We start from the raw sequence: 27,442 nt of genomic DNA, 5'->3' as shown, positions 1-27,442 counted from the left end.
AATCATAGCTGATACGTTTCTCAACCCCATTTTCCTGCCTGAATTCCCTTATTAATAAGAAACAATCTGCTCCTGTCTTTCCCTGTTTTGTACAAATGTCTCTCTTTCCCTTTCAAGGGAATTTATCAGCCTCCACCTCAATGTCAAGTGAAACATTATCGATTCTGAGCACTGTCTGAGTAAAGAAACATTTCTTCACCTCATCGCTTCCTTTACAATCCCTTCATATGGCACTGGATTTTATTTACTCTAAACCATCATGATTTTTAACATCTCTATTAAAACTTCTCTTCAATCACTTTCTCTTTAAAGAGAAAAATTCACGTTCTCCAATTTATCCTGGTCACTGAGGTCTATTACAAGTACATAGGAAGAGAAAAAGGCCATTCAGCCCCTCGAACCTGTTCCATCACTCAATTACCTGTGGCCTAATTATGTCCCCAGTGGAAACATCTCCATTTATTTCTGAGAATCTTATCTGTTTTCATAAAATGGGCTGATTGTGAGGCATTTAATGTCAACTCAGGTGCCCTCTTAACTGTGATGAATGGAAATGAATTTATTAAACTATTTTTAAATATGAATGGTAAAAACATTGCTGCTGGCAGCGGTGGGATTCGAACCCACGCCCCCGAAGAGACTGGAGCCTTAATCCAGCGCCTTAGACCGCTCGGCCACGCTACCGGGTGATAGAAAGCCGCCGCCAACACTCACTTAGAGGCAACGCCGAGAGGAAGCGGCGTGAGCCTGGGGCCGGCTTCACTGACAGCCCGAGGCCGACAAGGAGCAGAGGCCGAGCGGGAGGAGCTGTCCCTCGGGCTCCGGCCGGTGCCGTCCGCCGATGGAGAAGCTCCTGTGGCCGTCACGGGAAGCAGCAGGGGCCCGGCAGGCGAGCGGCTCCGTGGTGGTAGCGTGGCCGAGCGGTCTAAGGCGCTGGATTTAGGCTCCAGTCCCTTCGGGGGCGTGGGTTCGAATCCCACCGCTGCCAGCAGCAATGTTTTTAATTATTTAATGTATTTTTTTAATTTCCTACGGACTCAGAATTATTCGCATATTATCGACGAGTGGAATTAATTTTTAATGATTCCACCACCTGATCCTTATTTAACCACAGATAATAGTACAAGGTTTTAAGACTGTTTTGTGAGTACAGTTTCCCAGCTGGTAGCGTGGCCGAGCGGTCTAAGGCGCTGGATTAAGGCTCCAGTCTCTTCGGGGGCGTGGGTTCGAATCCCACCGCTGCCAAGGTTTAATTTTAATAAATAACCTCCTTTCCTGATCAGGACACGAATCAAGATTGGAAATTTGCACGGCTGATATTTTAACCTGCTTCAGAGAAGCTGCTTTATTTTCCCAATTTGGAGCTGAATGAGAACAACTGCATATATTTTACATTTTGCTTCAGATTTCCATGTGTTTAGAGTCACAACCCCTTTGGGGCTCATCAGGTCTGAGCTGACTCTCTGTTAAGAGCAACTCACCTTAGTCCCAATCCCCTGTCTTTTCCTTTCTAGCACTGAGCATTTTTACTCTTTAAATAATCATCCAATTTCCTCCTAAGGGCCTCAATTGAACTGGCCTCCACTGAACTGGCCTCCCCTAAGGTCAGGCAGCACATTCTAGATCCTGCTGCAGAGTGTAATATAAGTTTTCCTTTGTGTCACTTGGCCTCTCGTTCTCAATCCTACCACCAGTTTCTCCTGATATACGCTGTTAGGTACCTCATGATTCTGAGCATCTGATTCAAATCCTCCCTCTAATCTACACAAGGAAAACTATCCCAACTTTTCTCACTGAATTTCCTCATCCCTGGAGCCATTCTTGTGAAGCCGTAAACCACTCCTGCCATCTTCTCAGATTTATGCATCCTGCACCCTCTTTATAATTGTACCCGTTATTGTATATTGCCTTCTCATATTCTTCCTACAAAAACAAATCACTTGACATTTCTCTACATTGAATTTCATCTGCCATTTATCTGGCCATTCTACCATCTTGTCTACGGTCTTTCAAGTTTCTAAACTGTACTCCTCATAGTTCATAACACTTAGAAGTTTTCTATTCCCCAATTTTGAAATTAAATTCTGCAATTCTGTTTCATTTAAATGTGTCAGGAAGGACAAGAGCCCCAACACTGAATTCCCCAGAGATCCACGACAAATTTTCCCAAAAATATTCATTCACCATTTCTATTCCCTGTCAATCAGCCAATTGTGTATGTCACAAAAACAGAAATTGCTGGAGAAACTCAGCAGATTTGGCAGCATTTATGGGATGAAAGCACTCTCTTTAAGCTATATATTTCTAATTCTTCTGTTATCCTTAAAACTATTCAAAATGGCACTGGATCATGGAAAAGCTTTTCACTGTACTTTACTGTTTTTCTCACTGTAAAATACATGTGACAATCAAATTTTAAGTTTTGAGTCTAGTGACTCTTCATCAGAACTGTTGTTATAGACTTTTCTATTCCATGATTTATAATTTTGCTCACAAGTCAATTGTGTGTAACTGTTTGAAAGTCCATGTACATCACATCAACAGCATTACCCTCTTCAACACTGTTACCTCTTCAAGTTAGTTAAAATTGATTTGCCCTTAACAAATCTAGCTTTCCTTAATTAAGCCATATTTGCCCAAGTTTCTATTAATTTTGTCCCACAATTATTTTTAGAAGCTTTTCCAGGATTCTATTTTCTTTGTATTGTGTCTGTTATTTTATACTTTTCACCACATGAACATAAAATGAGGTTAATGTTCAGCTGCCCTCCTGTTCTCTGATTTTCTTTCTTAGAATAAAACACACCAGTTTATTCAGCAGATGTGGAATGGTATGCATAGACACAGGGTAGGACGATCTCAACAGCAGGGCTGCAGCAGTTCAAGAAGGCAGCTCCTCACCACCTTTTCCAAGACAATTAGGGATGGGCAATAAATGCTGGCCTAGCTAGCAATGGCCTCATCCCATGAATGAAAAAAATAAAACAAATGCTGGCCAGGACAGCAACACCCACATCTTGTGATTTAAAAGAAACTCAATAAAACTGGCCTCAGCACCTCTGAATGTGTGGTGGGATGGGGTGGGGTGGGTGAAGATAGGTAGAGTGAAGGGGGTGGGATTAAATCATTCATGGTACTTGCCCCATATTCTATGAGTGTTGCTGAAAAGTAGGTGAAAATGAACAGGCCAAGAGGGTTGTTTCAGTCTGCATGAAATTTGGAAATGCTTTTGACCACATAGGCGTGTAGTCAAGGAGGAAACAGCCCTTGGGATTCAGGGCAATTCGGATCCAAATTTGGTTTAGTGGCAGGTGACAGAGAACATAAGAACATAAGAACTAGGAGTAGGAGTAGGCCGTCTGGCCCTTTGAGCCTGCTCCGCCATTCAATAAGATCATGGCTGATCCTTTCGTGGACTCAGATCCACTTACCATTGTTATTGAACAATAATTCCTTTATTGTTCAAAAAAAATCTACCTTTTTTTAAAAAACATTTACTGAAGTAGCGTCAACTACTTCACTGGGCAAGAAATTCCATAGATTAACAACCCTCTGGGTGAAGAAATTCCTTCTCAGTTCAGTCCTAAATCTGCTCCCTCTAGTCTTGAGGCTATGCCCTCTTGTCCTAGCTTCACGCCAGTGGAAACATCCTCTCTACTTCTATCATATCTATTCCCTTCATAATTTTATATGTTTCTATAAGATCCCCCCTCAATCTTCTGAATTCCAATGAATATAATCCCAATCTACTCAGTCTCTCCTCATAAGCCAATCCCCTCAACTCTGGAATCAAGCTAGTGAACCTCCTTTGCACCCCCTCCAGTGCCAGTACATCCTTTCTCAAGTAAGGAGGCCAAAACTGCACACAGTACTCCAGGTGTGGCCTCACCAGCACCTTGTACAGCTGCAACATAACCTCTCTGCTTTTAATTTCAATCCCTTTAGCAATGAAGGACAAAATTCCATTTGCCTTCCTAATTACTTGTTGTACCTGCAGACCTACCTTCTGTGATTCATGCACAAGGACACCCAGGTCCCTCTGCATAGCAGCATGCTGCAACTTTTTACCATTCAAGTGATAATCCTTTTTACTATTACTCCTACCAAAATGTATGACTTCACATTTATTTACATTGTATTCCATCTGCCAGACCTTTGCCCACTCACTCAATGTATCTATGTTCCTCTGCAAAGTTTCACAGTCCTCTGCACACTTTGCTTTGCCACTCATCTTAGTGTCATCTGCAAACTTGGACACCCTACACGTGGTCCCCAACTCCAAATCATCTATATAAATTGTAAATAATTGCGGTCCCAACACTGATCCCTGAGGCACACCACTAGTCACTGACTGCCAGCTAGAATAGCGCTCATTTATCCCCACTCTTTGCTTCCTGTTAGTCAACCAATCCTCTATCCATGCCAATACTTTACCCTTAATGCCATGCATCCTTATCTTATGCAGTAGCCTCTTGTGCGGCACCTTGTCGAAGGCCTTTTGGAAATCTAGGTACGCCACATCCACTGGGTCCCCATTGTCCACCTCGCTCATAATGTCTTCATAGAATTCCAAAAGATTTGTCAAGCATGACCTGCCCTTCATGAACCCATCCTGCGTCTGCCCAACGGGACAATTTCTATCAAGATGCCTTGCTATTTCTTCCTTGATAATAGACTCAAGCATCTTCCCACTACAGAGGTTAAGCTAACCGGACTATAATTCCCCATCTTTTGTCTACTTCCCTTTTTAAACAGTGGCATCACATTTGCTGTTTTCCAATCTGCTGGGACTGCCCCAGAGTCCAGCGAATTTTGGAAAATTACCACCAGTGCACCTGCTATTTCTCCCGCCATCTCTTTTAGTACCCTGGGATGCATTCCATCAGGGCCAGGAGACTTATCAATCCTTAGCTCCATTAGCTTGCCCAACACTACCTCTTCCGTAATTATGATTGTTTCCAGGTCCTCACCTACCTTCGTCTCTTTGTCAATTACTGGCATGTTATTAGTGTCCTCCACTGTGAAGACCGATACAAAATACCTGTTCAATGCCTCGGCCATTTCATCATATCCCATAACTAAATTCCCCTTCTCCTGCTCTAAAGGGCCAACGTTTACTTTAGCCACTCTTTTTCGTTTTATATATTTATAGAAACTTTTCCTATCTGTCTTTATATTCTATGCTAGTTTTTTCTCATGTTCTATCTTACTTTTCCTTATAGCCTTTTTTGTGGCTTTCTGTTGACCTTTAAAGTTTTCCCAATCTTCTGGTTTCATGCTGTTTTTGGCCACTTTGTATGCCTTCTCTTTCAAGTTGATAGCCTCCCTTATTTCTTTAGACACCCATGGCAGATTACCCCTTTTCTTACAGTCCTTCCTTTTCATTGGAATATACTTTTGCTGAGCACTTTGAAAGATTGCTTTGAAAGTCCTCCACTGCTCGTCAACTGTCCCACCATAAAATCTTTGTTTCCAGTCTACTTTAGCCAAGTCCTCCCTCATTCTATTGTAGTTCCCCTTGTTCAAGCACAGGACCCTGGTATTGGATTTTATCTTCACACTCTCCATCTGTATTCTAAATTCAACCATACTGTGATCACTCCTTCCAAGAGGATCCCTATGAGGTCATTAATTATTCCTGTCTCATTACACAGGACCAGATCTAGGATAGCTTGCTCCCGCATTGGTTCCATTACATACTGTTCAAGAGGGTGATGGTTGAAGGGTGTCTTTGTGACTGGAAACCTGTGTCCAGTTGGGTATCACAGGGTTCAGTAGTGGGCAGCTTGCTGTTTGAAGTGGACATTAATAATTTGGACACAAATAAAGGAGATTTTATCATTATGTTTTCAGATGACATGAAATTGGTGGTGTAGTAAATAGTGAGGAGGAAAGCCTTAGACTACAGCATGATACAGACAGGCAGAAAAGTACGAAATAATGCATTTTGGGAGGACTAACAAGACAAGGGAGTACACAATGAATGGCAAGACTCTTGGAAGTACAGAGGATAAGAGGGACTTTGGTGTTCTTGTCTCCGATCCTTGAAGACAACAAGATAGATCAGTAGAGTAATTAAGAAAGCATGTAGGACATTGGCCTTTCATAGTCTAAGTATTAAATACAAGAGCAGAGAGGTTGTGGTGCAGCTGTTAGTTAGGCCACAGCTGGAACACTGTGTGCAGTTCTTGATTTGATTGATTTATTATTGTCACATGTACCTATGTACAGTGAAAAATTTTGTTTTGCATGCGGTACAGGCAGATCATACCATTCAAAGTGCATTAGGTTAACAGAACAGAACGAGGGATACAATGTTACGACTGCAGAGAAGGTTCACAAAGACCAAGATCAACATTAATTTTAAATTTGAGAGGTTCATTTAGAAGTCTAATAACAATGGGAAAGAAACTGTTCTTGAATTTGTTGGCTCGTGTTTTAAGCTTTTGTATCTTCTGCCCAACGGAAGAAGTTGGAAGAGTTTATAACCGGGTGAGTGGAGTCTTTGATGATGTTGGCTGCCTTCCTGAGGCAGCGAGAAGTATAGACAGAGTCAATGGATGGAAGGTTGGTTTGCGTGATGGACTGGGCTGTGCTCACAAGTCTCTGTAGTTTCTTACGGTCCTGGTTGTCAGATCAAGCCATATGAATCTGGATTGAATGCTTTCTTTAAAAATTAGTGAAGAGTCTTCATGGACATGCCAAATTTCTTTAGCCTCCTGAGGAAGAAGAGGCATTGTTGTACTTTCTTGACCATCGCATCAACATGGGCGGTCCAAGACAGATTGTTGGTGATCATCACTCCTAGGAACTTGACATTCTCGGCCATCTCCACCTCAGACCATTGATGTAAATGAGGGCCTGCCCACCTCTCTGCTTCCTGAAATCAATGACCAGTTCCTTTGTTTTACTGAAGTTGAGGGAGAGATTTTTATTGTTATACCATGCCACTAAGCACTCGGTCTCTTTCCTGTGTTCTATCTTGTCATTGTTTGAGATCCGGCCGACAACAGTAGTGTTGTCAGTGAATTTGTAGATGGAGTTAGGATGGAATTTGACCATACAGTAATGTTGTTGCCTATTCTTACTGATTGCGGTCTGTGGATCAGGAGGTCTCGGAGTTTGGTGGTTAGTTTGGTTGGAATTATGGTGTTGGAGGTGGAGCTGTAGTCAATAAGTAGGAGCCTGACCTAATCACCATTCTATAGGAAGGATGTGATTGCACTAGAGAGGGTGTAGAGATTCACCAGGATGTTGCCTGGACTAGGAGTGTTTTAGCTATGAAGACAGACTCGACAAATTGGTGTTATTTTCCTTGGAACAGTCTGATGAGGACCTGACTGAGGAGTACAAAACTATAACAGGAAGAAATAGTTCCCACTAGCAGTGGGCTCAATAACTTTGGCTGGGGGTGGGGGTGGGGGACACAGATTTACAGTAAGGAGCTGGAGGTTTACAGGGCATTGAAAGAGCATTTTAAGGAGAAACTCTATGACGGGGTCTGACTAGGTCCTGTTAATGAAACAGCCTGGGAAAATCAGCTGGCAGATTGTCAGAGGCAGAGCAGAGAATGATAGCTGAAACTATCTGGATTGTACAGAGTCAACACTTTTAGGGTGGGGAGGGAATTAGGAGGAAAACGAAACAGGGTCAGTGACTGGTACTTCAAACAGAATCATTCAGAATGGACAGGAGACTGAAAAGCTCAAACGGTGCAGAATGAACAGGTTTCAAATACAAGGCTGGGATTCTGAATCTCATCTCTCCAGGCCTCACATTAATCTCTGTTTCAATAATAAATATCACAGTCACAAACTTGGTTTAAATGGAGTCTGTTTTTAATCACTTCACGAACCACTGAGATCCTGAGGAGCTGCACTATATACAGGAAACAACAACAGCCCACAGGCCACACCTACATTGTCAGTGAAATAACCAAGACCATCGGAATTACAACAATGTGTTCATCAACAAGATGTATTCATCAACAAGATGTACTCTGGAACTAAGGCTGCTTTTCCTCCTCCTCATTTTTCCCATCCTTTGCCTCCGGGTTGCTGTGGCAGTTTGAGGCCAACAAGCTGTGCCACTTCATGGGGTGACCGGTCTCCCTTGCTGTGGTACTCCTGGTGTAGAGCTAGGTGCTGCCGGACACTCTGCAGGAGGCACATGTAGGTGGAGGCTTGGTGATACAGTTCATGGTGAGCACGGCACAGTTTCCCACTGGTAACCTGTACCAAGCCAGAGTGAGCAACTGGTTATTAACATTAAATAAAAACCGAAAGAACTGCAGATATTTTAAATCAGAAACAAAAACAGAAATTGCTGGAAAAGCTAGAAAGCTCAGAAGTGGGGAAGCAGTTCTGAGGAAGGATCACCAGACCTGAAACGTTAACTCGGATTTCTCTTCACAGATGCTGCCAGACCTGCTGAGCTTTTCCAGCAATTTCTGTTTTTGCTTGTGGTTATTAACATTCATAGGATCCTTACAGTGTGGAAACTGGCCCTTCGGACCAACAAGTCCACACCGACCCTCAAAGCATCCCACCCAGACCCATCCCCCTCTAACACACCTAATCTACACATCACTGAACACTGTGGGCAATTTCCCATGGCCAATCCACCTACCCTGCACATCTGTGGACTGTGGGAGGAAACCAACGCAGACACAGGGAGAATGTGCAAACTTCACACAGACAGTCGCCCGAGGGTGGAATCAAACCCAGGTCCCTGGCGCTGTGAGGCAGCAGTGCTAACCACTGAGCCGCCGTGCCACCCCAGAACCAAAAACCTGCTATCATCAGGGCTCGTCTGGGAATTGAACCTAGGACCTCTCGCACATTCGCGATCTATAATCCCCAAAGCGAGAATCATACCCCTAGACCAACATGCCATTGCCACATTGTTCAGTAAACTTTACTGAAAACTTCATTTCAAGCAATCACTAAAATTAAACTACTCATTTGCAAATAAAGATCCCACTAACAGAGCAACACTGTCAGCCAAATCAATTTCCAAAATAACTAGCACCCAGAAAAATGCTGATCTGATCAGAACGAGCCAGAGCTTTAGCTGCGAATTACTACAAACTGTTGTAACCAGGAATGTCGCCTCAGGTCTCTTGGTAAAGCAGCTTGAGAACTGTGAACTTTCCAGTGTTACGATCTTTGCAACTTATTACAGGAAAGCTCCTGAATGGCCCCTCACAGGGAATGAGCAGCCTATCAGTCAGTGTCACACCAGAAATTCTTGACATATTTAAAGGCTGAAACTAACCCTGCTCATCACCCAGGTGAAGCATGAGAGAGGGGTTTGAAGGGTAAGATATGTGGGTGGGGAGGGTGGTAGGGGATGGAATTGGACAGAACCGTCATTCAGTCTCTCAAATAAAAGGCAAAATGTTGCAGATGCTAGAAATCTGAAACAAACACAGAATGCTGTAGAAACTCAGCAGGACTGCAGTCGTATGTGAGGAGACAGAGTTAATGTTTCAAGTCTGGTATGACTTCTTCAGAACTGAAAGGGGTTGGAAAATAGTGACTTTTATACATTTGACTGAGGTGGAGACGGAACAAGGGAAACAGTTGGTGTGTAGGCCCAAGGTAAAAGACAAAGGGATTGTTAATTGTACTGAAAAATAAAAAGAGGTGTAGAATTGGGGTAAGTCAAGATGTGATAGAGACAAATATGGGTCCTCTCTACCAACAACAAAGTAAACAGGACAATCCTGTTGGAGGCTCAGATACAAGTCCCACCTACTCCAACTGTGTGTGATAGCAACATTTTGGTAACATATGTTTGACAAATTGTATTGTATTTTCATCAAACAAACAATGGCAGGACTTACACAATTAGAAGTGGGTAGTGTTATAGAACAGAGAGATCTAGGGGTTCAGGTACATAATTCTTTGAAGTTTGCTTACATGTAGACAGGGTGGTTAAGAGGTATTTAGTATGCTTGCCTTCATTGCTCAGACCTTTGAGTTTAGGAGTTGGGATGTTATGTTGAGGTTGTACAGGATGTTGGTGAGGCCTCTTCTGGAGTAACATGTCCAGTTCTGGTCACCCTGTTATAGGAAAGATATTATTAACCTAGAGAGGGCTCAGAAGAGATTTACCAGGATGTTGCTGGGAATGGAGGGTTTGAGTTATAGGGAGAAGCTGGAATAGGCAGGACTTTTTTTCACTGGAATTTAGGAGGTTGACAGTTGTCTTTATAGAGGTTTATAAAATCATGAGGGGTATAGATAAGGTGAATGGCAGGCATCTCTTCCCCAGGGTGGGGGATTTCAAGACCAGTGGGCATTTTTTAAGGTGAGAGGAGAAAGATTTAAAAAAGACACGAGGGGCAATTTCTTTATAGAGTGCTGTTTGTGTGTGGAACAAACTTCCAGAGGAAGTGGTGGATGTAGGTACAGTTACAATGTTTAAAAGACATTTAGATAAGTACATGAATAAGAAATGTTTGGAGGGATATGGGCCAAGTGCAGGCAGGTGGGACTAGTTTAGTTTGGAATTATGGTTGGCATGGACTGGTTGGACTGAAGGGTCTGTTTCTGTACTGTATGACTCTATGACTCTGAACAGGTTGGTCAGAAAATAAAACAAGCCAAGCCTGTGGGTGGGGGAAAGGGAGAAGATTGTAAGGAAGTTGGTGAACTCAATGTTGAGTCTTGAAGGCTGTAAAGTGCCTAAGCAGAATGTGAGGTGCTGTCCCTCCAGCTTGCATTGTGTCTCACCGGAAGATTGCAGCACACCTATGGTGGAAATGTTAGCATTGAAACAAGATGGTTTGAGGCCTTGGGGTGGAGGGGTGTTAGTCTTAGACTAGAAAGGTAGGGAGTAGGAGACAGTCCAGAGATGTTGCATGAGAACGATCCTGGGTGTGGAGGGATTGTTTAATGAGAGGCTGAGCAGGTTGACTTGGAAGCTCAAAGGAACGGAGGGATCTTGACCCTGAAGATAGCTGGACAGCTTAATAAGGTAGTTAAAAAGACATTTGGGATGTTTGCCCTTATCAGTCGTGGCACAGATTGTAAGAGCAGAGAGGTTATGTTGGTGCTCTACAGATTTTGGTGAGGCCACAGCTGGAGTATTGTGTGCAGTTCTGGTCACCACACTATAGCAAGGTTGTGATTGCACTGGACGGGGTGCACAGGAGATTCACCAGGATATTGCCTGAGATGGAGCATTTCAGTGATGAAGACAGGCAGGATAACCTCAGCTTAATTTCTTTGAAACAGTGAAGGCTGAGGAGGGTCTGATACTGGTGTATTGGATTGACAGGCATAGACAGCATGGATAAAAAGCAGCTGCTCCCCTTAGTCAAAGGGTCAATAACACAATTTTAAAGTGAAAGGCAGTAAGTTTGGAGTGTGTTTTAGGAAAACTATTTTCACCCAGAGGGTGGTGGGGAACCTGGAATGCACTACCTTGGAGGGGAGTTGAAGCAGGAAACCTCACAACCTTTAAAAAGTTCTTGGATGAGCACCTGAAGTGTCATTACATTCAAGGCTATGGGCTTAGTGTGGGAAGGTAGGGCTAGCATAGGTAATGAATTCTTGGTGGTCCAGGTTCAATGGGCTGAAGGGCCTGTTTAGCACTGTATTATTCTTTGAGGTTGGGCCTCATGAGAGTTCAGAAGAATGTGAGGTCACGTCATTGAAACATATAAGACTCTTGGCAATCTTGACAGAGTAGTTACAGAGAGGTTGTCTCAGAGGGAAAAAAAGACTCAGAATAAGGAGTTACATATTTCAGACAAAGAAGAAGAGAAATTTCTTCTCTCAGAGGGGAGTGAATCTGTGGAATTCTTCACTGCAGAAGGCTGTGTCATTAAGGATATTCAAGACGGAGATTTTGGTCAGTAAGGGAATCAAGTGTCATGGGGAAAAGGCAGCAAATGGGGTTGAGGACTATCAGATCAGCCATTGAATGGTGGAACAGACTTGATGGGCTGAATGATATGTTTCTGCTCCTACGTTTTATGGTCTCTCACCATCCCCCATCAAACCCCCAACTCCCTCGACACTGCCCCCACCCCATCCCCCATCAAACACTCCCAGGTCAGGGACAGCACGGGGTTAGATACAGAGAAAAGCTCCCCCCCTACTGTACTCGATGGGCTGAATGGCCTGGTTATGACCTGGTTCTTCCTAAATTGCTGCAAGATGTACGTGTAGGCGGCGGTCTCCCGGTAACTGTGTCCCTGCACCGGCCCCGAGTCCGGACCTAGGCCCAGGCTCCGCAGCTCCTTCAGAAGGCCCCGCACCAACCGCAGCGCCGCCATCTTGGTTAGACCGAACAATCAAACCTTGAGCAACCACCATCGATCACAGGGGGAAACCAGTCGAACATAGGGAGACCGATCGATGTCAGGGGAGACGAATCGATCATAGGGGAGACTGATCCATGGACTGCAGCTCCACGCATTGCCGCAGGGGGAACCTGCAGAGGTCTCAAAATCTCGCGTGGAAACGCCCTAGGGTCACGGGTTCAAATCCCGCCCGAGCTTCAGGTCAAAAAAAATCAATAAATCATCAAAATCAATAAAAACCAGTGAAAATCAAAACTCAAAACCAATAAAATAAAAACTACTCAAAATTAAACAATAAAAACCAGTGAAAATAACAAACTCATCGACTCTCCCTGTCGCTGGAGACTGATCCCCCCCGGGTGGGTTCAGACCGGTCTTGGGGGGGGAGGGGACCCGGTCTTTTGTGGGTGGGTGGCCGCGGCGGTTATTACCGCCTTCTCCTCCTGCTCTGGCCCCCATCGCCCCTCGGGGGGAAGGAGGAACCTGCCCCCTGATGGAGGCCAGGCTCAGGCCTGGGCCTGGGGAAGGGTCACCAAACCTCACTAACCCTGATTTCTCTCCACAGAAGCTGCCAGACCCGCTGAGCTTTTCCAGCAACTTCTGTTTCAGTTTTTGTTTTGACAGCTGGGTGAAATAAATGATAATTTATTGTTGTTGGGGGCTCACTGTGAAAGTCATACACAGTTTCTGGGCGTTTGACAAGAGTTTGCTTTTGATCTTGGAAAATGAAAGTGAAAATTTTGAAGAAATCGAGGGCCCCCTTAATGTGACAGACCCACATTGAACAGCAATAACATATTCGACTACACAAGGCATCAGACAAACAGGAAAGATATATCCCAGTGAGGAAGAAGGATTGTCGGAAGGGGGATAAGTAAACAATGGCTAACCAGGGTAGGTAAGGAGAACATCAAATGGAAAGAAAAATCATGCAATTTCGCAAAAATTAATGGTAAGCCAGACAATCAGAAAAGTTTAAAAAAAAGAGAAAATAAAATTTGAGGGTAGGAGATAGCAAACACTGCGGATGCTGAATCAGAGAGAACACAGTGTGGAGGCGGAGGAACACAGCAGGCCAGGCAGCATCAGAGGAGCAGGAAAGTCAACATTTTGGGTCGGGACCCTTCATCAGGATTGGGGAGGGGAAAGGGAGCTGGGAAATAAATAGAGGAGGGATGGGGCTGGGGGAAAGGTAGTTGGAATGGTGATAGGTGAGTGCAGGTGGGGATTGGTCTGTGTGTGGGAAGGCGATCTATATGGCTGAAGAGCTTCAGGGCAGAGGAGATTACCAGTGGGTTGCAGTGGGAGAGAGATCCACTGCGGTCTTTTCAGAGGGAGGAGGACAACTTCAAGGTGGGCATCCTTAGTAGAGGCTTCGCAGTGGGGTTACAAGTCACTTGGAGATAGCTCTTCGACCACATACTCAAAAAAACCTGGTCCTTACTAAGTATCTGCCTACACAGCCAGATCATCCCCAATGGACTCCGAACAACATTCAGACCATCCCAATTTGGCCCAAATGACAACTACTACCTACGGTACCCACAGCCTTCAAAAACAGGTTTCTCTGCTGCAACAGTTTTAAAATCTCCCCACCCGCAGCCTCATCCCATGTCCAAACCTCCCTCTCATCCTCACCTACTTGACCTGACACAATCTGTGCATCATCTTCTCCACCTATCCACCCACCCTTCCCACCAACCAATCTCCACTCCCCCTACCTGCATCCACCTATCACCACCCTACCCACCTTTCCCCAGCCCCACCCATCCTCCCTCTCACCTCCTTGACTTAACACAACCCATCCATCTCTTCTCCCACCTATCTGCCCCACCCTTCCTACTGACTAATCCCACCATCCTCTACCTGTACCTACCTTTCCCCAGCCCTCCTCCCTCTATTTATCCCCCAGCTCCCTTCCCCTCCCCCATTCTTAAGGATGGTCCTGACCTGAAACGTTGACTTTCCTACTCCTCTTATGCTGCCTGACCTGCTGTGTTCCTCCAGCTCCGCACTGTGTTGTCTCAAAATTTGAGGGTATACGACTAAGTAATAACAAAGATGGACAGGAAAAGCTTTAATTTTAAAAAAAAAGGGAAGAAGCCAAAATGAACATAGAACCCTTAGAGAAAAAGGCTGAAGGAATAATAATGGGGATCCAGGAAATGGCAGAGTTGTTGAATAAATACTTTGTATCAATCTTCACAGTAGAAGACACTAATAACATTCCAAAATTACTACATCTGCAAAAGGCAAAGAGGAAGAGGAAATAAATACAATAACTATCAGTAGGAAAAGTTAGGGAAACTAATTGGGCTAAAGACTGATAAGTCCATTGGACTTGGTGGGAAAACATTTTAATAATAATCTGGGATTCAGGGAGAGCTTGCCAATTGGATACAAAATTGGTTTGACAGTAGGAGACAGGAGGGTGGTGATGGAAGATTGTTTTTCAGACTGGACCAGCGGTGTTCCACAGCAATTGCTACTGGGTCCACACTTATTTGTCATTTAGATGAACAATTTGGATGAGACTTTGGGAGACACGGTTAGTATATTTGCAGATGACACCAAAATTGGTAGGATAGTGGACAGTGAAAAAGGTTAACTAGGATTGCAAAGAGATCTTGATCAATTGGGCCAATGGGCTGAGGAGTGGCAGATGGAGTTTAATTGGATAAATGCGAGATATTGCAATTTGGTAAAACAAACAAGGGCCCTGGGTAATGTTGTAAAAATGAGAGACCTGGGGGCTCAGGTACATATTCTTTGAAATTTGCATCACATGTGGACAAGGTAGTTAAGAAGGTATTTAGCACGTTTGTCTTCATGGCTCAGATCTTTTGAGTATAGGAATTAGGATGTCATGTTGAAGTTGTACAGGAAGATGGTGAGGCCTCTTCTTGAGTATTGTGTCCAGTTCTTGATTGCCCTACTATAGTAAAGATATTATTAAACTGGAGAGGGCTCAGAAAAGAATTACCAGGATGTTGCTGGGAATGTATTGGAGATAGGCTGGGACTCTTTTTCACTGGAAATGAGACTTATTAACTCCTAAGGGGCATAGATAAGATGAATAGCAAGGGTCTTTGCCCAGAGGGTGGGGGATTTCAAAATTAGGGGCATATTTTTAAGGTGACAAGAGAAAGATTTAAGAAGGATCTAAGGGGCAATTTTTTTTTTTTTAACACAAGGAGTGATCATATGTGAAATGAACCACCTGAGGAAGTGGTGGATGCAGGTACAATTACAACATTTAAAAGACATTTGGGTAAGTACATGCATAGGAAAGGTTTGGAGGGATATAAGCCAAATGCGGGCAAGTGGGACTGGTTTAGTTTGGGAACACAGTCGCATAGACTAGTTGGACCAAAGGATCAGTTTCCATGCTGTATGACTCAAAGTGCCAAAGGACTGGGAATCTGCCAATGCAACACCTTTACTTAAAATGGGAAAGTGAAGAAAAGGTAACTGTAGGCTAGTTAGCTTAAAGTCTGTTATTGGGAAAATATTTGTCATAATGGATGCAAGAGCACAGCATTTAGTAATGCATAATATGATCCAGCAGAGTCAACATGGCCTTAGAAGGCAAATTTATGTGAAAAAATTACTAGAATTATTCGAGAAGGTGACAAGTAGGATAAATCGGAAGCAGTGGATGTAATATATTTGGATTTTGAGAAAGCGTTCGACAAGAGTTCATGATGTTGGAAGTTGTATACTCGTGTGGATAGAGGATTGGCTAAATAATAGCAGAGAGTTGCAATAAGGAGGGCATTTTCAGCATAGTGGTCTGTCACAGGGATCAGTGCTGGGGCTATAATTGTTTATTATATTAATGACATGAATGTAATGTACTGTCAAAAAATAGGTGGGAAGGCAAGTGCTGAGCATAACACGATCTGCAGAGGGACACAGAAGGAAGACTACAGAAAGTTACAGAACAGAGGGTTTTGGGAGTTCTTGACCATGAATCACAAAAAGCTAACATCCAAGTTGAGCAGATAATAGGTAAGGCAAATGGAATGTTGGCTTTTATTTCAAAGGGAAGAGTATAAATAAAGGGAGGGGTTTCTTAAACTATACAAGACACGAGTTAGACCACAGCTGGAATACTGTGAACAGTTTCAGGCCTCTAATCTAATGAAAGATGGACTGGCACGGGAGGCAGTTCAGAGAAGGTTCATTAGGTTGGTACCAGATATGGAAACAGCTGTCTTGAGGAGGGATTTAGTAGATTGGTCCTGTGATCATTTGAACTTAGAAGAATGGCAGACAGCCTTATTGAAACATACAAAATTCTTAGGGGACTTGACAGAGTAGATGCTGACATTATTTCTTATTGTGGGAGAGTCGAGGGCCAGAGGGAGTAATTTTAGAATAAGGGTTCCTTCATTTAAAAGGGACCAGAAAGAATTTCTTCCGAGGGTAATGAATCTGTGGAATTCTTTACCACAGAGGGGTGTCAAGGCTAGGCTGTTAAATATATTCAAGGCTGAGATAAACAGATTTTTAATCAGTAAGGGAATCAATGGCTATGAGAAATAGACAGAATAGTGGAGTTGAGGATTATCAAATTAGCCCTGACCTCATTGAAGAGCATAACAGACTCAACAGGTTGAATGGCCCACTTCTGCTTTTACGTCTCGTAGTCTTTATTGTAGCAATGACGTAGGGATGTAAGATGGGAGGTGACTGAGGGTAGGCAAGCCTTGTTGGCTGGTATTGAAATAGCGATAGGTGTAGGAATGTGTAGTTTTATGTGAAATGAAGTAGTAGCCATACCACCTATGTGCTCTGAGAAAATTGGGATGTTCTCAATGTCCCACTACCCGCATGAAGGGTAACTTTGTACTGACGACACTTGACAGGGTCTATGAATTTGTGTCAAATATAGCCCCAGGGATCCCAGGATATTCTGGCAAGTACTTCTGTTTGGAGGGTGGGGTGGGGTGGGGCTGGGGTACATACGGCTCACATTGACAAGTGGAGCACCACAGGGGTGTGATGCAGAGTTAATGTGGTGAGTTTGGGACAACAGAATGAGGAAACAAAATGCTAAGCCTCACAGAGAAACTCTCCATTAAATGCAATGAAAATGACACTTAAGCCAAAGTCAGCCCATAATCTGGTAATTAATTTCACTGCTTTGAGATAGTTTGGTTTGTGCAATTTAACTGCCATTCTTAAAGAAATGACTACATATAAATGGCTGTGAAACACTTTGGGACATGCTATGTATGACTACGTCCTCAAAGTCTACCTCTTATGGCTTTGCCAATATTGGTCTACTTCAATTTTCCTGTTCATTCATAAGGTCACTACATAAATATACAGTGACGATGGGCTATGAGCACGCACAATTGTGTGCGGCAACGTGACCGTTTATTAAAGCGCATTAGGTTCTGCTCATCTTGTGCAGTGACCTTTTTATGTGGCACCTTATTGAATGTCTTCTGGAAATGCAAATTTACAAACTTTTGGCATAACAAAATATTCAGTTTCTTTGATGAACAAAGATTCCACAGTTAGCAACTTAATTCCTTACTTTGATCAGAACAAATCCAGTAACTATCCATCCAACACAAATATCCAGAATCCAAATGTGTTCTCACCATTTTTGTTTTATTTTAGAAACAGTGCTTTATTACTGTTAGGAAGAGATTCCCCTTCCTTCGAGTTTATAAAAGCCAGCAACAAGATCAATAATTTATACGTGGGAAGTAATACAAAAGGAATAATAGTCCATGTCCTATCTACTTAACATTCATGATTATATCTAATTATAACCCAATGAATACTGCTCGGTGATGAAGCTACTATACGATATATCATACCTTCCAGGGAAACGTTCACAAAACAAGGTGGATCAGGGTCAGGACAGTGTTGATGCTAGTTCTCTAGGAGGATTAAATACCACCTGTGCATATTTTTTCAATTTTTTTAGTGTTTTCTCCTATTTTATTCCCTTTCCAAAGCCTTGCACCACAGCATAAATTCCAACTCTCCCACGTTTTTACACCTTTCCTCTGCAAGCTGGGAGGTCAGATTCTCTCCCTGACTGATGGTAAACAAAAATCTGTGTAATGGAAGTTTACAATTTCTCTTGTTTTTTGACTGGAGGAAGTGCAGGGAGACTGGGAAAGTGATTGTGTAGAGGAGCTGCTTTACAATTAAATGGAAAGAAATAACTGGTGTTTCAAAAGCTGAAGGTACAAATGATACAAGAATCAGCAATGCCACTGTGGTAGTGTCTCCTAGTCACCAACACCCAAGAGTGAGAGTTTCCTATTCCAGTTAGGATACAGCCACAAGCTGCACATGGGTACTGTCCGAATGAACACCACACACTCTCACAAACACAAAAAAAAAAACTTGTCACTACCAGAGAACCTGACCTGATGGACAGCGTTGCTGGACATTTACCCAGTGAGCTGCTGACTGAAGACAGCCAGTTCCTGCTGAAGCAAGACAAATTTTTATCTAAAAAGAGTTCTAACCTGAAATTATTCCCTCCAAAGATTCTGACTATTCTATAGCTGTTATGAGATTCTTAAAAAGCAACAAAAAAGAGAATAATTGCTTAGAGAACATGACCAATAGATTATTTGGCAGTCGTGGAGTTGAATGCAGCTGTAGTGCTAAATTACTAAAACCTCTGCTGGTATAATATAAAAGTGAATCTATGTAAAAGAGTGTGATTTGTAGTCATAGGAATGAAAATGATCATCAAAGCTGGTGTGACACCGAACAACACCTCGCACTAATACAAGCCCTCTGTGGCTATGTTTTCCTTCCTCTATAATAACATTTTACATGCGAGACTATACTAACAGGAGCACTACCAGGAGGTGCCATCAAGTGCCACACCAAGTTTCTATTTTAAATTCCTTCCTTTGTGATGAGATGTTTCTGTGAATGTTTCCCCATTACAATGACAACTAAAATATTTTATATACAAAAAAACATAATTGTCATACAGCGACAAACCACGCTTTGGCTTGCAAAACAACATCATAATTTAAGGGCGGCAGTGTGGTGTCTATGACTAGTGTCCCTTTTTCTTTAAACAGCTTACTAAGCCGGTGCAGTACACATCATCTTACTGGATACTGCATGATCAGAAGCTCTGGCAGCAACTGCACTTGTCCTAAACATGAAAGTGCACTTCTATTTCAATCCACGTCTCCCAGTGCAGGATATAAACGGGGTTCGAAATCATAAACCAGTGCCCCAGGAACACTGGTGCAGAACAGAAAGGTCTGGGCCAGTCCTGAGCCCGCACAATAAACTATTAGCTTCAGCATCAACGAATGATTTTAACTCACATACCAGCTCAACTTGAACTTTTAAAAAAAAATCTGAAATGGCATCGTGAATGCCTCTAAAATGTTTGCCAAAACTAGTGTGAAATTCATCCTTTCTTACAAGGTAGAACTGGGTGACTGTCCTGAATCGTTTGTTGGATACAATTTTTCAACTACACAACCATACCCTCTCTCATTTCCATCGGTATACACCCTTCTTCCTTTTACACCTGATTATATCAGGGCCAGGCCACCATTTTCTGTGCAGCATCTCCATTGCTGATTTTGTTACCTGCTGAGGTAAGTGAAATGAAGGCTGCAAACAAAAGGCACCCAAATCTGCACTAGTGGTTAGGGGCAATAAAATGGTTGAATTAAAAAGTCACCAGTTTTCAAATTGCAAGTCTGCTGAATGCAAGGGTGTCAGAGTACATCCTAGGCTACATTAAAAAACATAGGGATACAAACAAATTGGATAATACATGTAACGCTAATGCCAGCTCTGATGCAATTAAAACATGCAACAACTTTGGACTGTATCTCTTAATGGTGCTAACTGAAGCTTAAGTACAATAGTAATTCCATTTGCACCAGGATGGTTACTACCTGCATTTGGCTGTGCTAGGTAAATCTAGTGGGATTCTAAAGAATTTAAATCAATAATTTTAAAAGCAAATGTACTCAGAAAAAAAGTACATTATTGGGGTGGCCAGCTTCTGGAGCTTATCATTTAAAAGAAATAATACAAGATAAAGATGCACTCACTGAGTTTGATTGTAGTTTTTTTGGCTCTTGCTGTTGTTTAGTCAGGTGCAAATAGACACCATTTAGCTGGCTGACCAAATATGGAAATAGTGAACTGTTGGAAGCTGCTGATCTCCTCCCTCTGAGAACAAAATGCAGCATAAACTGGTTCCATCAACATGCACATGGGTCATTACCATCCCCTTCCCTCCCTTATTCTGCACTGACCCATCTTCAGTAGTGAAATTCCACATCAACCCAGAGTCTCTGGGAGTCTCAGTAACTACAATTCTTCGTTACTGCTGTTCTACACAATGCAGTACCTGGGACCAGCTTCCAATCGACACCTAATTTCACTGTTGGCTTTCACTGACTTTTTTTTGTGACTAATAGTTTTAGTTTCTTCTGATTCTCTTTTGTCAGATGAAGCTGATTTCATAAATGTCACTACACACACAAAGAAATGCACTTTTATACCACAGTTAAAAACTGTTTGCACAATCTTTGGAACAAAAAAAAAATGAAGGCAGAAACATAAGGAAAAAAAATACATGTTTAGAAGAACATAATGAGGTATAAAAAATTAGGTCTCTCTCTCTCTCGTGTAATGATTTCCTCGCTTTCTCGTGTATTTTTTTTCATGTTGAGTTGCTATAAAGTTCCACTACTTGTAATATTGCAACACCCAGGCCTTGGGAAGGGACTGTTCCCATTGCAGGAGTTCACATCACTTTCAGTAGGGAGCGAAACGGCTGTATCCACCTCGGTATAAACTAGCCTGAGAAAGGAAAAAAAAACAATAAGCAAGCAAAGTAATGACTGATCATTTCTTCTTTTTCTTCTGATCCTACTATTGCGAACCTGAGACAGATGTTTTAGAGAGGTATCAAGAGCAGAAATCCTCAAATTCTAACCTGCCCAGCCCATGGATAACAAGACCAATTTTAAGTTCTTTTTAATGTAAAAATAATCAACTGATGGAGCACAAACCATAGAATGATTTTCTACAATGCTATCTAACTGGAGAAGTTACTGTATTAACAAAAGCTAAGAACTATCAACCTAAAAAATAAAGGTCAGAAGATAAAAACTGTTTAAGCTGCTTCAGCTTCATTTTCACAAAAATTGAGCTGTATATGGTCATGGTATCATGAGGGCTTAGGGCCCAAATAAGTGAGACATATGAGTACTCCACATAATCACTCCTTCTGCAATACATAAATATGTGACACCTAAAATCTCCAAGGTAATGGAATTAAAGTAGTGAGAGTTCTGGCAGGAGTGTGAAGTGAGATTTACACCGTTGATGTGGAGGCCTCCAAAAAGTGAAATTTAGATACTGAAGAACCAGCTCACAATGGCTTATTTTCATTTCACATTTTTAAGCATTGCACAAATTGATACGCCATTCTTTCATTTACCACTTGCCTTCAAATAAGCTGTAAATAAGTTTTACGAATTTTAGCCAATATATAATGTTTTAGCATCATTTTATTATGTCTTTAGGATGGACAGCAGAATGTGGTCGGCATGTCCAAAGTCTCCATTGCAAGTCACCACATGTACGCTATATACAATGGCACAGTTCTTGTTCCACGGTGACTCAGTCTGCTCAAGAACACTGCCTTTGGCTATGAACAAATAAATCTTCAGAAAAAGCCCAAAACAAAATATTTTGCTTACTACTTCATTTTGTGAAAAATGCATAGTGCAGTGATGGAATGCAGTGGTGGAGATTTAAATAAGTTGAAAAGCTCAACAATAACTTGGAGCTGAACAGCAGTGAATCAACCTCAAGCAGACAGAATTCCAACTGTGTGCAGTTAATGCAGCTTCATTACAAACAGTTTCTAGCTCCTCAAACTCAATATCCTTCAATCAGTTTTCACTAATTAACATTTGAATAGCATTGTGCAAAAATGCAGCTGCAGAACTAGCTATGCCATGATTTAATTGTTAACAGTGCCATCCATCCATACTCTAGATATCCCAAATTTGACTCTCAATCAATCAAAAATAGACTTACATTTCTGCTTTTTAAACTCAATCTAAATGGTTTTGCTGAAAAGTACATGTAAAGATGGACAGGACACTGATCAGGTTATGATCAACTTGCCTGGTGGCCAGTATCTCCTTTCGAGCAACTCAAATTAGTCCCGGTGTGGTCTAACAAGGCCTTTGCACAGCTGATATAGGACTCCTCTGTCTATTTCATTGTACCCTAGATCAGGACTTCCCAAAGTGGAGGTCAGGAATGTGGGGCCATCAGCTCTGATGTAGCAATGGTTACCACAGAGCTCTGACTGAGTTAGAAAAGCTGTGCTCTTGTTCTGATATCCATCTGTGCTCAAAGGCCTTCTCCCCCACCTTCTCTCAGTTCTCACCCTTGCTGAGGAGTCAACAATATTCAAGCTTCAGAAAGGGGTCACAGTGGGAAAAAGGCTTTGAAGCAATGGGCAGAAGTAATAACATAATAGGCCAGTCATCCCATTGAACCTGTACGGCTATTCGATAAGATCATGGCTGATTTGATAATCCTCAACTCCTTTCCTGCCTTTTCCCTATAACCCTTTATTCTCTTCTGATTAAAAATCTGTCTATTTCAACCCTGAATATACTTAATGACCTAGCCTCAACAGCCCTCTGAAGAATTCCAAAAACCTTGCATATAAAAGGGCAATATTTCACAAATAGAGATAGTAGGAACTGCAGATGCTGGAGAATCTGAGATAACAAGGTGTAGAGCTGGATGAACACAGCAGGCCAAGCAGCATCAGAGGAGCAGGAAGGCTGACATTTCGGGCCTAGACCCTTCTTCAGAAATGGGGGAGGGAAAGGGGGTTCTGAAATAAATAGGGAGAGAGGGGGAGGCGGATAGAAGATGGATAGAGGAGAAGATAGGTGGAGAGGAGACAGACAGGTAGCAGTTTCAAGGCCGACGAGATTACGAGAGAGTTGCAGTGTGAGAGAGATCCACTGAGGTTTTTCCGGAGGGAGCAGGGTAACTTGTTCAGGGTAGGCATCCTTAGAATAGGCTTCGCAGTGGGGTTAAAATTGTTTCAGAGATAGTAGGAACTGCAGGTGCTGGAGAATCTGAGATAACAAGGTGTAGAGCTGGATGAACACAGCAGGCCAAGCAACATCAGAGGAGCAGGAAGGCTGACGTTTCAAGCCTAGACCCTTCTTCAGAAATGGGGGAGGGGAAGGGGATTCTGAAATAAATAGGGATACTGCTTGGCCTGCTGTGTTCATCCAGCTCTACACCTTGTTATCTCAACATTTCACAAACCTTTTTATTATTATTTTACCTGTCCCTGATATTTTAATTATTTATTTATCTCAACCTCCCAAGCCTGCATGAAACTGTTTCAAGCCTTGCACCATTGAGAATGTACACTAGCTTTATCACTTTCAGACCCAAAATGAATTACCTTTATATTTGCCGACACTGAAATCTATTTGGCTCATTTAAGGAATTCTTATTAAGCTAATTTCCATTATGGTGGATACATGAACTATGATGAGTTATCTAAAAAGCCATTTGGTTCAGTAATGCCCTTTGGAGGATGAAATCTACCATATTTACCCAGTTAGCTTACAGGCCACTCTAGATTTATAGCAACATGGTTACCTCAATGACCTCTGAAATGGTCTGTTGACTCAGTTCAAGAGCAAAAAGTGCTGTTCTTGCCAACATCACCCCAAACCCCATGAAAGAAAATCAACACTCACACTGTTCCTATCACTCAGTCAACTGAACGATATCAGGAATCCATCCACTTCAATCTTCATTCCTGTTTCTTACATCAATTACTTCCAACTATGATTGTTTTCATCTTTCTGAAGTTCATATTCAATCGTACTTCAAACTTCTGGATTTTACTGGATCTGACTTATTTTTAGGATCTCTTCCAATTCTGCTCACTATTTGGTCCTAATATAGAATTTGGATAAATCTCACATTTTTTTCAGTCTAAAATGCAAATGCACTAGTAATTATTTACCAAAATTCACTGGACTCTGGGGTGGTTCCCGCAGATTGGAAAACAGCCAATGTGACGCCACTGTTTAAAAAAGGAAGTAGACAAAAAGCAGGTAACCATAAGCCAGTTAGCGTAACTTCGGTAGTGGGGAAAATGCTTGAATCTATCATTAAGGAAGAAATAGCAAGACATCTGGATATAAGTTGTCCCATTGGGAACACCCAGCATGGGTTCATGAAGGGTAGGTCATGTTTAACTAATTTGGTGGAATTCTTTGAGGACATTACTTGCATGGTGGACAATGGGGAACCTGTGGATGTGGTGTATCTGGATTTCCAGAAGGCATTTGACAAGGTCCCACACCAAAGGCTGCTACATAAGATAAAGTTGCACAGTATTACAGGTAATGTATTGGCATGGATAGAGGATTGGTTGACCAGTAGAAAGCAAAGAATAGGGCTAAATGGGTGTTTTTCTGGTTGGCGGTCAGTGGCTAGTGGTGTGCCTCAGGGATCAGTGTTGGGACTGCAATTGTTTACAATTTACATAGATGATTTGGAGTTGGGGACTAAGTGTGGTGTGTCAAAATTTGCAGATGACACTAAGGTGAGTGGTAGAGCAAAGTGTGCAGAAGACACAAAGTCTGCAGAGGGATATAGATAGTCTAAGTGAGTGGGCAAAGGTCTGGCAGATGGAGTACAATGTTGATAAGTGTGAGGCCATCCATTTTGGTAGGAATAACAGCAAAATGGACTGTGTTTTAAATGGTAAAAAATTGCAGCATGCTGCTGTGCAGAGGGACTTGGGTGTCCTTGTGCGTGGAACGCTAAAAGTAGGATTGCAGGTGCAGCAGGTAATTAAAAAGGCAAATGGAATTTTGTCTGCCATTGCTAGAGGGATGGAGTTTAAAAACAGGGAGGCTATGCTGCAGCTGTATAGGGTCCTGGTGAGGCCACACCTGGAGTACTGTGTGCAGTTTTGGTCTCCTTACTTGAGAAGGGATATACTAGCACTGGAGTGGGTGCAGAGGAGATTCACTCGGTTGATTCCAGAGTTGAGAGGGTTGGATTATGAGGAGAGATCTTATAGAAACATATGAGATTATGAAGGGAATAGATAAGGTGGAGGCAGGGAGGTTGTTTCCACTAGTGGGTGAAACTAGGACTAGAGGGCATCGCCTCAAAATAAAGGGAAGCAGATGTAGGACTGAGGTCAGGAGGAACTTCTTCACCCAACCAAAGGGTTGTGAATCTGTGGAATTCCATGCCCAGTGAAGTGGCTGAAGCTACCTCACTGAATGTTTTTAAGGCAAGGCTAGATAAATTTTTGAACAGTAAAGGAATTAAAGGTTATGGTGAGTGGGCGGGTAAGTGGAGCTGAGTCTCAAAAAGATCAGCCATGATCTTATTGAATGGCGGGGCAGGCTCGAGGGGCCGGATGGCGTACTCCTGCTCCTAGTTCTTATGTTCTTAAATCCAGACTCTGTTTCACCAAACTCTGCTTCAATTATGTTATTTTTAATAAAGTGACTCATTGAGCTTTAGTTTTTAAAATAATTGTTCTCAATTGTTTTATGTTTCTCTGATAACCTAATGCACAAATGAATCTGGTATATATTCAAAGAGGAAATTTCAAAAGCCAAAACAGCACTAATTAGTGACAAAAACAACCAAGGAACTGCAGATGCTGGAAATCAGAAACAAAAAACAGAAACTGCTGGAGAAACTCATTAGGTCAAGAAGCATCTGTGGGGGGAAAATAAAGTTAACATTTCAGGTCCAGTGACTCTTCTTCGGAACATCCAGAAAAGCTAATGTCAGTATTTCAGCCATTTGATTGAAACTGAAAAGATAAAAAGATCTCTCCCAGATGGGTAAAGAGGAAGGGCAGCTGAAAGAAGGCTTGACCTATGTGTAGTTGGATGACGGATGTCACAGAGCAGATGCAGAAGGGCTGCAGTGAGGGAAGGATGGTAGCACAAGGCAGATTAGTGAGGCACCATGACACATGATGTCTTGCTGGCAGGAGCAATGAGCAGCAACATCAGTAATCAGTAAAAAATTTCAGGAATTTCAATCTCTTAACAGTTTCTTGAGGGGAACAGCTGAAGCCCATATAAATTACATTCATAGACAATATCTTGTCCGTTGATTTAGGCATCCCTTCAAAAACTCAATCATATTCATCAGGCACAAATTACTCTACAGAAATCCATGCTGACTTTCTCTGAACTGCTGAAAGTTTTCAAAGTTTGGCTTAATCAAAAATAGTAGTAAATATTTAAAAAATGCTAGGCTAAGTGGCCTGCAACTCCTTAGTTTTGCCCCTAATTTTCTTGAGTAGCAGCGTGGTGTGTAATTTTCCAATCTAAAGGAGCCATTTGTTAGTTTACAGAGGTTTTGGAGATTATAGTTAGAAAATCTGCAATGTTTTCACTGACTTCTGTTAAAATTCTGAATGGATGCCATCTAGCCCTGAAGCTTGGTCACTATACGGTAACAACCAATCCAAGCTGCCTGTACACAGTTCAGTGCCAGTTGCTATGGCAACAGCTTGTGGCTGGGGAAACTTCAAGTGCATCAGTTGGTCAGCAACTGTCTCCAGGTTCATGGCCCCAAAACCCTCACTTTTATTCTTTAACGTCTGAACTTCGGGTTTTATATTATTGAGTAGAACTGTAAACAACTGTAAACAATTGTGAAAACAGCCTTTTGTGTTCCTTGAGCAAACAGGTGCAGCACACCTGCTAATCTTCACTTTCACTGCTTCATTTAGAAAACCTGTTGCTAATCCTACCCACCCAACCAGATCAGAGACACATTTTAGACAATTCCAAATATTTACATTCCAAAACACAACATGCATTTTTCTCAATTCTGCCTGCTCTAGAGCCTGTTTTAATTCATACTGATACTATGGCAGGTTTATGAGCCCCGAGTATCATGTAAACTGAACACATGAAATACAGAGATAGTAGGAACTGCAGATGCTGGAGAATCCGAGACAAGGTGCAGAGCTGGATGAACACAGCAGGCCAAGCAGCATCATAGGAGCAGAAAGGCTGACGTTTCGGGCTAGACCCTTCATCAGAA

The 27,442-nt window shown here is 42.4% G+C and overlaps 2 protein-coding genes and 3 non-coding genes across 12 annotated transcripts in view; 2 read left to right on the top strand and 3 right to left on the bottom strand.

The window, feature by feature from the left end:
- Positions 1-602: 602 nt before the first annotated feature.
- On the bottom strand, positions 603-684 carry trnal-aag. Its single transcript has one exon. It is a non-coding gene; the product is annotated as a tRNA-Leu (tRNA).
- A 222-nt stretch (positions 685-906) lies between these two features.
- Positions 907-988, top strand: trnal-uag. Its single transcript has one exon. It is a non-coding gene; the product is annotated as a tRNA-Leu (tRNA).
- A 175-nt stretch (positions 989-1,163) lies between these two features.
- On the top strand, positions 1,164-1,245 carry trnal-aag. Its single transcript has one exon. It is a non-coding gene; the product is annotated as a tRNA-Leu (tRNA).
- A 6,571-nt stretch (positions 1,246-7,816) lies between these two features.
- fmc1 (formation of mitochondrial complex V assembly factor 1 homolog) lies at positions 7,817-12,764 on the bottom strand. Of its 2 annotated transcripts, none has more exons than XM_020525443.2 (2): positions 12,146-12,764; positions 7,817-8,231 (listed from the first exon to the last, which is right to left on the bottom strand). In XM_020525443.2, exons 1-2 carry the CDS (start codon positions 12,287-12,289, stop codon positions 8,028-8,030), a joined length of 348 nt encoding a protein of 115 aa, XP_020381032.2. In that variant the 5' UTR covers positions 12,290-12,764; the 3' UTR covers positions 7,817-8,027. The 2 variants fall into 2 exon arrangements, with proteins under 2 accessions (XP_020381032.2, XP_048473710.1); XM_048617753.1 differs by having other exon boundaries at positions 12,113-12,307.
- A 5,158-nt stretch (positions 12,765-17,922) lies between these two features.
- Positions 17,923-27,442, bottom strand: part of LOC109931731 (RNA binding protein fox-1 homolog 1-like) — a 230,887-nt gene continuing 221,367 nt past the window's right edge. For all 7 annotated transcript variants that reach the window (XM_048617752.1, XM_048617749.1, XM_048617748.1 and 4 more), the window contains one exon: positions 17,923-21,145. In XM_048617752.1, coding sequence (XP_048473709.1) covers positions 21,101-21,145 — 45 coding nt within the window. In that variant the 3' untranslated portion in view covers positions 17,923-21,100. The remainder of the gene's footprint in view (positions 21,146-27,442) is intronic.

The sequence above is a fragment of the Rhincodon typus genome, chromosome 37, assembly GCF_021869965.1.
Source record: "Rhincodon typus isolate 14 chromosome 37, sRhiTyp1.1, whole genome shotgun sequence".
NCBI lineage: Eukaryota > Metazoa > Chordata > Chondrichthyes > Orectolobiformes > Rhincodontidae > Rhincodon > Rhincodon typus.
This window is presented reverse-complemented; position numbering and strand designations above follow the sequence as displayed.